The 12,239-nt window shown below is 40.8% G+C and overlaps 1 protein-coding gene across 1 annotated transcript in view; it reads left to right on the top strand.

Annotated features, from left to right (window-relative positions):
• The window catches only part of LOC134531262 (uncharacterized), a 140,894-nt gene that overhangs the window by 85,414 nt on the left and 43,241 nt on the right, over positions 1 to 12,239 (top strand). Inside the window, exon 4 of the mRNA XM_063366953.1 lies at positions 5,741 to 5,884. Coding sequence (XP_063223023.1) covers positions 5,741 to 5,884 — 144 coding nt within the window. The remainder of the gene's footprint in view (positions 1 to 5,740; positions 5,885 to 12,239) is intronic.

Below are 12,239 nucleotides of genomic sequence, written 5' to 3'. Positions count from 1 at the left end.
CATTGTTATGGTCTGAAAATCGTCGACTGCAAGATGGTGTCTTCATCTGACGCAAGAGAGCCACCGCGGCGTGGAAGCAAGGCCACTCACCTCTCTCCCCGGGTGGTCGAGGCTAGAACCGCGGACTCGCCGCGAGTGGGAAGCGTGGCGGACGTTTCCCTGGGCGCGTGGGTGTTCTCTGGGCTCCACCCCATCGTCCCATCTCACTTAAAGGGATCGTCCATTAATCACGTGAGGCTCGAAAGGGGAGGGGGAGGGGGTCGGGAAAAATCACGAAATATCACATTGTGCGAGGGGGGGGCGGTTGTAGAGAGATATCACGTGTATTTATTTTTTCGTGCAATTTCTACTAAACCGAAAAGCGACGCGTGACCTTGACTCGCCGTAGCCAGGCAACAATATCCCCGCCCGCCGCAACATGAACCACCCGGCTCGGCTTGCCAGTCGCCAGTAAGACTGTGATTTTGGCGCCGAATACATGCGTAAATCACATATAAGCCTTTCCTATACTATTTTTATGCCAGTGATAATAAACCTGCAACCTTAATGTGTGTCTGGATATTTTTATCACTGTGCTTAATTTTCCAGAATTAAATTAGATCATACCTATATTTAAAGATAATATTCTGAAATTTTTAAAAATATTTCGTACCAAAAAAATACACGTGATTTATTGGGGGGGGGGGGGGGGGTTAGTCTGAAACCTCACCACAAATCACTAGGGGGGAGGGGGGTTAAACATTTGCTAAGAAAACATCACGTGATTAATGGATGACCCCAAAGTCCACGGATGCTGGGCTCTTCCTGAGAGAGCTCTCTCCGCACGGGCTTTACACCTTATGCTGGAATCACAATGCCCCGACGGGTCCGACACGACAGGCCCGACAAACTGTCGTTCAGCATCTCAGCACGACAGATTTAAAAGCCTAGGGTCACAATACCACGACAAATATAACCCGACGATTTTCAATTTGGCCTTCGGCAAATCGTGCCAAGCTAAATACTTCAATTAAAATGCATTATAGAATGCGCTAAAAACAAAGTAGGCTCTTTTATGTATTTAGTTAACTTACCATCAACTTCCTCTCCCGAAAAACTATTTGCTATCTCAGCCCATGCTTTTTCTTTTTTTGGCTGGTTTCTGCAGTCCTTCAGACCAATATCATACTAAATAGCATGAGCTTGGGCTTTATTAATTAGAAGTTCTTCGCTGAACTCGTCCATTCTTAAATCCAATATTCATGATTCTAAAATAACGTCTTTAACCATAAACACGATGATATCTGTTTATATGTTTATACAAATTTTTCAATTCACCCACACGTAAAACGAAATTTCACTTTTCAGCAAAAAGATTTACCGAGTAGGTAAATATTTTTGAAATGTAGTTCTGTACTGTTTCCTTTCCGTTGCCGTTTTCTTTTCTGTCGGGAGCCCGACACGACGAAATTAGAAATAGAATCTATTCCTTGCGGGCCGTCGGGGTGCGTATTTTGTCGGGATGACTTCACGGCGAGCTTGTATTTCATTGGCTATTGAACTTGTCGGGCCTGTCGTGTCGGGGCCGTCGTGGCATTGTGATTCCAGCTTTAGAGTCACCGTCCGAAAGCTGTTTCGTGCCAGCGAATCGAAGTAAAACACTGAGGAGAGGAGAGTATAGATCACTCGCTCAAGCAAGAAGCTCGCATTTACTTCCTTCTATTGTAGCAAGGCAGAGAATTTTAATACTTTAGGTAAGTTGAGTGGATTGCTTTGAAATGTATCCTACTGTATAATGATGCAGCCAGGTAGTACGTATTATTTGTACGTTCAAAAAACTCACAAATTTGACTTTAACAGCTAGGTTCACCTAAATATTAAGTAACCAGCAAAAATAGCGTCGCCACTAAATATTTTCCAAGATCAGCGTAAATCACCAACTATCAAGCAGAATCGCGGCATTAAAACATCTCAATCGAATCGCAGTAAAATCTTCCAGTTTCGTAGCAGTCTGAAGTGTTTCCACTCAGCCGTGCAGACTACAGGCTCGGTCGCTGCGCCACTGACGCATCTCACGCTGACGGTGCAACGAAGGTCGCCAGCGAGCGAGCCACTGTCGGAAATGGGTCGAAACGATTGGCTGTGTGGAGCCGCACACTCGGCCAATCAAGAGCGCGCGCTCGCCGGCTTGTTGACAGCCGTAATCAGAACAGACGCGCAGTACGCCGGGAGAAGGGGTAGGTTCCTCTCCTGGTTCCTGCCTACAAGCGGGCGATAAGCCCCGAGTCTGGCCACGGTCGACTTGCCTCATTATCTCCGCCCGAAGGGTTGTAGTAGAGCGTGCGAAGAGTGGGAGGGGGGAGGGTTCCCCACCACTGCATTAAGAGGCGATATCAGCGCCAGATGCGGTTCATCGCCGAACTAATCTGTCCCGCTTGTCACCGTCTCCGTCTCTCTCTCTCTCTCTCTCTCTCTCTCTCTCTCTCTCTCTCTCTCGCACGAGCGCGGGTGTGAGCGCCATCATTACAAACATAACCCCCCCCCCCCCCCTCTACCCCGTACTCTTGCCCGGAACACCGCTGCAAACCCCGCTATCCACCACATCCGCGCGGCCCGCTAATGGGTACATAATTAGATTCAGCCCGCCCGAAATTATCGATTGTCTGTCGCCCGTCAGCCGAGTTCTAGGCCTCGCCAATCGGGCGTGTTCCGTCTCTCGCGGTCCTCTTGTAGGTTCAGTCGCTTGGCTCCCTTCTTGCCAGGGTCGAGCTAGCTCGAAGCAACCGTCGCTCAAGCGTCAAGGCTATAGCAACCAAGGCAAGCACGGCGATTATTTACTTTACCCACTGATACCTTTGTGAGCGGCTCTTGAAAAATCTGGCACATGATGCTTGCGGGTGTAATTCAGTACAGCGAAAGATCCTGGGCATAAACAAAAACTTGTGATACAACAATGAATTATGATCGTATTACCAAATAAAATTTAAAATTCGAAAATGCGATCTTTTATTTTTTTACTTCCTAGCATTGTTTGTGTTGTGATATTTTTTTTTATGTTATGTCCAGGATCTTACGACGTAATAAATTAAATAAGCAAGCATAGCACCACAGGACTATGCCATCAAGATCAAGGGATAAACTTGGATACGTGATAAGGAACAATTACTGAAATGTTATGATTACAACCATTACAACAGAACAATAAATAGTAAAACCTATAAATCCTCCAAACATAGCATTTAAGTGGAAACATGGTCTGAGCTGCTAAGATAGAGTAAAAGTACATAATTTATTTGCAAGTCCGTACTTAGAGAAATCTTTTTTTATCTTAGAACTATGATGCAGTACGAAAGAATGAATGTGAATAGTTTTGGCATGTCGCTGGGTACATGGTTGTATTCGTGGTGTTTTATACACAGCGAAATACAATTTGCCGGATTGAAACAATGTACTCGTGTTTGTAGCACACATTAACACGGAATATTGCACGACCACTATCTTGATCCCACACACAGTCAGCTCTTTATTCCAGCCCACGATTCAGAATAAAACCGATGATTTGCTGCATGACCCAGGATAAGTGTGTGTTTCGGTATCACTTGTACGTGAACACATGGATTTCTATCGAACATTTGAGGTTATATTTCTGAGAGCAAGCATTTACAATGATATTGTTTACAATGATAATGTTTTGAACATTATGATGGACTTTCCGCCTTTATAACCGTTCGTTCAGTACTTAAATGTCACATAATTGTAGCTACAAAAAAAAAAGCCCCGCGTTAACTTAGTCATCTTTTTTTTTTTTGTATAAGTGGTATTTTATTATACACCAAATTCACCTTTTTTTACTCCTAATAAAGGAAAATATTTTTATTTGACAAAAATATTATGTCGTTAATTAAATGAAGTAGCGAGTAGTATTATTTTTAACCTGGACAGGTTAAAGAGTATAATTAATAAAGTATCGTTCTCTTAATAGTTGGTACAGTAATTCTGCAAAACACGTACAAATTATAATTTTTTTCTATGAAAATTACGTCACTTAATAAAGTCCCTACGGTTTCATCAGTTTTTACTTTATCGCAATTCGTGTCAATTAAAAATAATGGCTTTACTACGGGCCGGTTAACTGTGTAATACAGTTGTCTGCAATCATCGAGTGGTAACTTCGTGCCGTGGCCGATGTGACACTAAACAAGTTGTAGTTTAATAATGTCCCAGAAATACGTCTTTGTGAGAAACTTAATCAGTAATTAATATACAAAACATCAAAAATGCAATTTTTGAGAACTTTATAAAGGCCAAAGGAACAAAAAAACTCGCTCTCTCAATTCTGCATTACAAAGGACATAGAATTTATTAATAAGAAATTTCTTCCCTTTTTTTCCTTTATACGAAAATATTTCATAAGATTTCTGGTATGAAAATTTTTCGTAGAACTGCAGTGTTCATTCAAAATTTACCATGGCAAGGATGGAGATAAATGTACACAGTTTCTTTTTAAGTCATGTGCAGTGTGTCTCTAAGAGGAAGAATATAAATTGGTGTATGTTTACTATCTATAGAAATCTTATTAAGATAAATATTACATATTAGTTTAGTGCGATGTAAAATATGAATTAATATTTATACAAATTAAACTTTATTGAACTTGAGGCATGATTGCTTTTATATCGCTTTGAAATTCTCATTCGTAGACGAAGAGCATGCCACAGTGGCGAGCTGGCGTGGCTGAGGCTGTTCTCGTGTTCCGGATGATTTGGGTTCGGATCTCCAACATGCCAGACGAATTTTGAGATGGTTCGTGTATCATGGCCTGTTTCTTGCCCAATGTCCTTCATTTTTACTATGCACGCGCACCATGCAGCGATATTTTCACAGGATGAAAAAAAATGTCACATACAAATAAAAATTAAACATGTGGTTTTAAATCGTATAATTTAGTGGTTTATATTTAATACTGGACAGTATGAATTAAAAATTTATGTATTGTGAATATTAGTGGTAGAAAATGTGTTTAAAAACTTTTTCATGTGTAATTATATAAATGAGTTTATGTTTTCGTATGTGTAATTTATCTGCATTATAAACATTCAGGATGTTTATTGAGTTTTCATTATTAAATAAGATTTATCTCGATTATTTTACTAAATTTAATAATTAATTTTATACACGTATTATATTAATATTAAACACTCAGGTTTTTATTTAATTTTTTTTTTAATTTGATTAATATTTGACTTTACCGACCGTCTTAATAATATCACACCAGTCCTTTATTTGTTTATGTATATTAATTTTTTTGTTTGCGCAGTTAAAGTTAGTTTTAATCGCCCCGTGTACGCAGCCGTGTTGTGCTTGTTCGGTGTACCCGGTGAGACTGTGTGGGAGAGTTGAGCTGCAGTCCCGCTCAGGGGCGTAGCCAGGGAGGGAGGGGGTTAGGGGTCCAAACCCCCCCCCCCCCCCCCCTTAGCACCAAATCTTTAATTAATTTCTTATTCATCACTCAAAACAAATTTCATATTAAAATTAATAAAAAAAATTACCATTAAATATTTAAGTTTAAGTACCGAAAACTGCTAAAATATCACTATTTTACACGTTAAAATCCAAATTTTCCCGGCCCCCGCTTTAATACGGGCGGGAGGGGGGGCATGCTTCTTAACACCCGCCATACACAAATCCTGGCTACGCCACTGGTCCCGCTGCCCAGTCGTCGCGGGGAATGTGGAGCGCGCCATCGCGCCGTGTGTTGCAGCTGCGAGGCGGGCTTCCTGCAGCTGGTGGACGGCTCGGAGGCGCGCGCCAGCCCGGGCGACACGCAGGTGTGCGGCAGCAACGAGCGATACGACCCGCCCGTCGTGCTCTTCGCCGACGGCGGCCCCGCCACGCTGCTCTTCCAGTGAGTGCCACGAGCCCCCTTTCCCCCGCGTCAGCAGTTTTTTTTTAAGTTATACTTCTAATGCGATTTCCAACAAGGTTGCGTTAAACGTTTAACGCTACCATGGAGAGGGTATGAAAGCACTAGTTTTGCTATTGTAAGGAACTAAGTAGAGAGTAAGAAAAAAATATAGATCCTGACAGTTTTCAGTGTCGCCATATTTGTTTCAATTTTCAATACCCTTTTTGTATTTATTACAATTTAAATTGCATGAAAAAATCATGTTTCATAGACACATAAATAGTGAGTGTGTGTCATTTCTCTATGTCCACGAGGTCTCGCCGTGTCAATTTTCTCTTTGGGGTGAACCCGTCCGCTTAATTAAATAAACAGCTTTTATCGTTGAATGATTTCATGATTTATTTCATGAAAATCTGCTCTCATAAAAAAGTTAGTTTTATAGACATTCAATAGGTGTCTCTCTCTCTTTCTCAATCACTCTCTCTCTCTCTCTCTCTTTCTCTCTCTCTCTCTCTCTCTCTCTGAAAATCAATCTATGAATCGTTACAAATTTATTTCCTTTATTTTTTTTAGTTTGATTTGATACAATATTATTTCACTAAAAATCAATTTCTACCCCTTCCTATTTTCATTTCCACATTACGCAGTTTCAATTCTTCCGCGCGGAGGGACTCCACGCACTATTTTTGCATGCAATTAAAAACTATTTTTTTTTAATGATGTCAAAGAAGTATAACTTCTCACGCGCGTACCTAAGTACAAGCACCCATTTTTTTTTTTTTCGGTGAAGTCAGGAGCAAGATTATGTGCGCATGTTGTCAATGTACAAAGTACAAAATTCCATATGGGGGAGTTCTTCCGCCCCCCCCCCCCCTTTTTTTTTTGTTTTTCTTTGTTGACCGGGCTCTCTTAGGAATAAGCCCCCTCCGTCCCGGGGCCCCCCATGGGCATGTATACGGAGTACGCCGAATACGCGATCATCGGGAGAGGTGTTCGAGCTCCGGCTATGACCAGAGGCTGAGGCTACCCATCCCAGCGTGGTCACCACCTCGGTCCCCCTACCTCGCTCATCTAACCGGACAGTTGGCTGTGTCCTTAACCCCAATACTTTGTCAGCACTGCTGGCTCCTACACCCCGGACTCGCAAATCACGCTGTGTGTCTCCTCAGTAACAGAAAAATCCGAGCTCCGGTTGAGGCCTAGCCAACCTCTCCTAGCTAGCTGTCCAGGCTAGTAGCCGGAGCTGTATCGCCGCTCATCGCGTTGACTTGTCATCAGGCTATGTAACCCTTATTGTCTGCTCCAAGCGATCGGAGCACCACCACCAAGTGCGTAACCATTGTGATCCTGGGCCGTCAGTGTGAACCTCAGCGGAGATATCCATTTTCAAAAAGGGTCATCGAGTACTACTACCAATTTCGGTGACGTGTAGGGCTAACCACTGTTGTTGCAACCAGAAGTGGCTGGAGGACCTCGAAGTTGTCTCTGTCTCTCTCTCTCTCTCTCTCTCTCTCTCTATCTCTCTCTCTCTCTCTCTCTCTCTCCCCCCCCCCCCCCCCCCCCCGAACACCTGTGCCCGTACGGTCAGACAGAAGGAACTAGAATGCTAGCCTAATGTATCCCTTAGCTATAGGGATCCACTAGAAGTGCATCGCAGTGGACGCGGCCATCTTTGTGTTACTTCCGAATTCCCCCAAGGGATGCACCTGCAACCCTACACGCGTCCACTAAACTCTAGATTTCAAGGGATGCGACACTCGCATCCACTCATGCGTCCCTGCATCAATTAGCTAAGGAATCACTTTTTATTTTGTTTGCATTTAATATTAAGTACTTCAGATTTTCAGCGTAAGACGTCAATAATAATTATTGAAAGGCGAATTTGAACTTATAGGGGTGTTTGACGCTTATTATCAGTATTTTTTTATAATTTGAGTTTCATAACAATATGTTTATCTTGATCGCTAACATTTATAACATTCACGTTACTATAATCTTACAAACTGGTCGTTGTTGTTTAAAGTTTTTCTGAATATTCGTGGATATCACGACTCAAACTGTCAACAGGTGGTGCTAGCAGTAACAGAATTCGGATACTACTATCCATCCCTTACAGGGGCGCAACAACAGGAGAGGGGGGCCAAGGGTATTTTACCCCCCCCCCCTCTGAAACCTTGAAGTGGGGGCAAACGGGGGCAAAGAAAGTGCTGTGTAATCAATTTTTAGATAATAAAACTGCTTAAATAGCACCATTTTCCACCTTGAAATACAAATTTTCCCGGGGGAGGACCCCTTCAATAGGGGGGATAAATGATTCTTTATAAATAGGTATATTTCCCCCCCTTTGGAAATTTAGTTGTTGCACCCCTGATCCCTTAGAAATGTGTCCTCTACATTGTGGCCGCATTCGCCGAGGGATGCGGGGGACGTGTTGTGCTACGGGCGCATCCATGTGTGTATTCGAACACAGCCGAGGAACGGTTCCCCAAAGCAGCTGCGGGCCTTCCCGCTCCGCGCGCGCGCGGAACACGTGATGTCCCCGTCGGCGCGTCTGGAGAGAAGGGTGCGGAGCGGTCACGCACGACCGCGTGACAGCTCGAGCAAGCGCTCGGCGGGGACGACGGGCGGAGGAGACAAGCAGCAGCGAGCCAGGGTCGTCAGCCGTCGCGAGGCCAATGATGTGTGAATAACTGCCTGGCGCGCCCGCACATTGAAAATCAATGTTCGAGAAACGAATTTTCCCTCCTTTCCCCCTTCCACAACATCCCACTTCCGTTCTGCACCCTCGAGTTCCCCCCCTCCGGCCGGCCATGCTTCCCCCCGGATTCTCTTCCTCGTTCTGGGTTTTATTTCCTCTTCTTCTACGGGGCGCACCTTCTGCCTTCCCCGGCGAGAAAACACCTCCTGTGCAACAACACTTGGCAGCTGCCGGCTACTTGAAATATACATACATTTTTTGTAGATGGAACAAAAATATTCATGCAAAATGACAGATATTTTTGTAAATCTGTACAATTGGTTCCTACCCGGGAATTTATGCTCCGTGTTGTCACGGTACCTGTAACAGTTAATAAAGTTATATTTTAAAACCGTTCCTTGAATAGCTTTCCAATATAAACTGCGCACATTAAAAAGCACAGTAAAAATAAAAATAAAGTACAACTATTAAACATTCGATTATATTTCAGTTGGTTTGGAAAAAAAATTATGCTTTAAAGCAAGATCAATTAAAATGTAAAATTTGTGCGCCATTTTTCGTAAGAATTACTCATTATTACCTCGAAAAACGTATTTCGTATATGCAAAAATAACCATAGCCATGCGTTATACAAATTTACAATTTCTTTCTTGTAGCGCTGGCGGATTTTTTTGCTCTGCTTCGGCCGCCATCTTAGATATTTTGGGCATGCTTACGAAGAATTATTTAGAAGGTGGGATTGCTGGAATAATTTAAATCATTACTTTGTACATACGTTATTGTTAGTTTACAATGTGTGTCATAGAGAAAACCCGCAGAACAGACAAGAAATATGAATACACAAACACACATAAAACAAGCCAAAATCAGCCAATAGCTAATAGTATATGCAAATAACGCACAGAGAATTCGATGGAAAGAATTAGAACAATGTCACAGCCCAGACGAATACAGTTGGTGAACATCGACAAGACTAAAACAGTAAATACAGATGAACAACAACTTTGGGCAACACAGCGACAGAGGAACCCAGACAGCTTTATGATACACAGGAAATGAACTACCAGTGAGTAGCTATTAGTCAGGAAATAATTTTAATTATTTATACTATTCTGACTTTTCAAAAATGGAAGGTAAGGTGTAGAATGTAGCTGGCGCAATATTTTACAACAGAAATTAATTTTAATGCTAATATGGTAAACCGAGTCCTAAAGATAATGAACCTAAAAACGAAATAGTGATTCCATGGAACAGATAATTTATAGTTCTGGTCATTAGATCAATATTCTATGGTATTTGTTTGATTCAGCTGACCGTTATTTTTAGGGAATTTCTTGACTCAGATATGTTGTATAGCAAATGTGGCTGAAAACCACTTTGCAAAAACATTCTTCATTCTTGATTCTGTATAGTTTGTTCGGTGATGTAAAATGAAGAAAAAAATACAACCATAAGGTAGGCTAATTCATTCTTCAGCTAAAATAATTGTAATTTTTATTTAAAAAAAAAAAAAAAAACACTTTTTTATTTTATGTTTGGGATTTTCATTATTTTGGCGCGCGCTGTAGCTCACACAGAAATTCAGCCACAGAAATTAATTTTTGATTCGTTTGTGAGAACAAATGGGCTAAACTAATTCCTAACGTAGAAGTCCTGAACGTCGACAGGCTTATTGCGAAGAAGTGATCCGGTTCTCGACAGGAAGCTTCGATGAGAAGTAACGTAGAAAAAAAAAACCTATATACACGTGAACGTATAAGGTAGCGCCAAAGCGAAAGAGCTTATTTATAAAGAACCACTTTTGTGAAAATATTCACGACAAGCAATTTTAAAAGCGTTTAAGACACGTTAGCATACAAATTATGCGAAAATGCAGAAAAACCGCGCCAAAGTGATTATTTCCAGTTGGAACAGAGGAAAAAAAGGTAGGAAGGTAGTCAAGTCGCTCGCTCGGGAGTTAAACTGCGTTATGAAGGAGAGATTAGATATTTAGCATACATCAAAAGTAAAAAAGGAATTTTTAATACTAAGTGGGGTCTAGTCCTTTGCAGTTACTTTAAATACTTTTATACATTGTCTTTTGGTTAACATGGACACGGCTGATCACGGTCATATATCTAGAAGGCCGTGGCCCTGATCATTTGTCCTGCCCTCAAAAATACATAACCATCTTCCTTTTCTCCCCACACCCTCAAATCATCAGCAAATAGCATGGCCTTCATCTTTACTTCTGCAATATTTTCTTCCACTCTATACAAAATTCTCTCCAACACTATAATAAATAGCAGTGGGGCAAATGCACTACCCTGTTTCACGGCAATTAGTTTTCCCACAATTTGTTTACAAAAACCCCTTGCCGACTTTAGAGACACCCTCTATCTTTTTTTACTACGTGTGTATTCCGCTCATTGTGATTTCGAAGCTTTAACTAACTTAACGTTAGTATGAATTTTAATATGCTTCATACTGCCCTTTCATTCAGTTCGTAAATAATGCGCGCTTAAATAGTTATTGTTTTTATAGTAACAATAATTGCTATATAGCTATAGTATTTGCAATTGCTGGTATTATTCACTTGGTTTGATCCGTATGAGTAAGTCATAATTAATGTTCATTCTTATTTTATTTTTTGCGGTGTAACAGATGACGATTTATTGATAACCGCAGATAAGCGTTTTTAGTATTAAGATATTAAAAAACTATGCTTTGAAGAAAAAAGTTGAAAAACAAATTTACTTGAGCATATATATACCTATATATATAATATGTATATAATATATATGTATATATATATATATATATATATATATATATATATTAGCGTCCCACCTTGGCTTCGCATGGATGCGATCTATTAATGTGGCTTCATTTTAGATTTCCGAAGTAAGTACTAATGTGTATCAAGAAATTCTCTAAATGAGGATGAAAACTACATCAAAATTCATTGTGTAGTTTATAAGAAGGAAGCGAACAAACAGACAGATGCGGATAGCGATTTTGTTTTATACTATTTAGAGATATAGATACTTTTATTTTTAATCTTTCCCAGCACACGCTAATAAATTATTTTATTTCTACTATGGCATTTATAAGCATAATTATTTAACTTAGCATTAAATGCTGTAATTTAATCTTTTTTCAACTCATGTTAATTGTACAAAAATAGTGATGGTAATAACTTACTCATCTCAGAAAGACCCCAGTCAACTAAAAAAATAAATTATTGTTCAGAACTATTAGTCCTCAATTTTTCTTGAAAATAATCAGGATATGTGTTTGCTACACATTTTTAATACTGCAACTCATTTTATTATTATATTGCATTCCAAACTCGTCTTAAGTACCTACACCCGAAAATGAAACGACAGTGTCTGTAGGCTGTTTCCCTGGTCTCGTAGGTTACATAAGTCATGTTGTTAAAGCCGTTCAACCAGTGGCGTAGCGTGCCATCTCGGCGCCTGGGGCGGGAGACCCATTTTGCCACCCCCATTCTATAGGTGCTTAATTAAAATTAAATTTCACATGCAATGAGGTACCTTTTATTGAAGTTAAAATAGGATGAGCGGTTTTACAAGCGGATTCTACGGGCCTTATGAGCAGCGAAGTCAGAAATAACTTTTTCAAAATCAATATTAGCAGCCAATTCTTGTTCAATCG

Source organism: Bacillus rossius, chromosome 3, assembly GCF_032445375.1.
Source record: "Bacillus rossius redtenbacheri isolate Brsri chromosome 3, Brsri_v3, whole genome shotgun sequence".
Taxonomy (NCBI): domain Eukaryota; kingdom Metazoa; phylum Arthropoda; class Insecta; order Phasmatodea; family Bacillidae; genus Bacillus; species Bacillus rossius.
The sequence above is the reverse complement of the archived record's forward strand: the minus strand, read 5'-3'. Positions and strand labels throughout refer to the sequence as shown.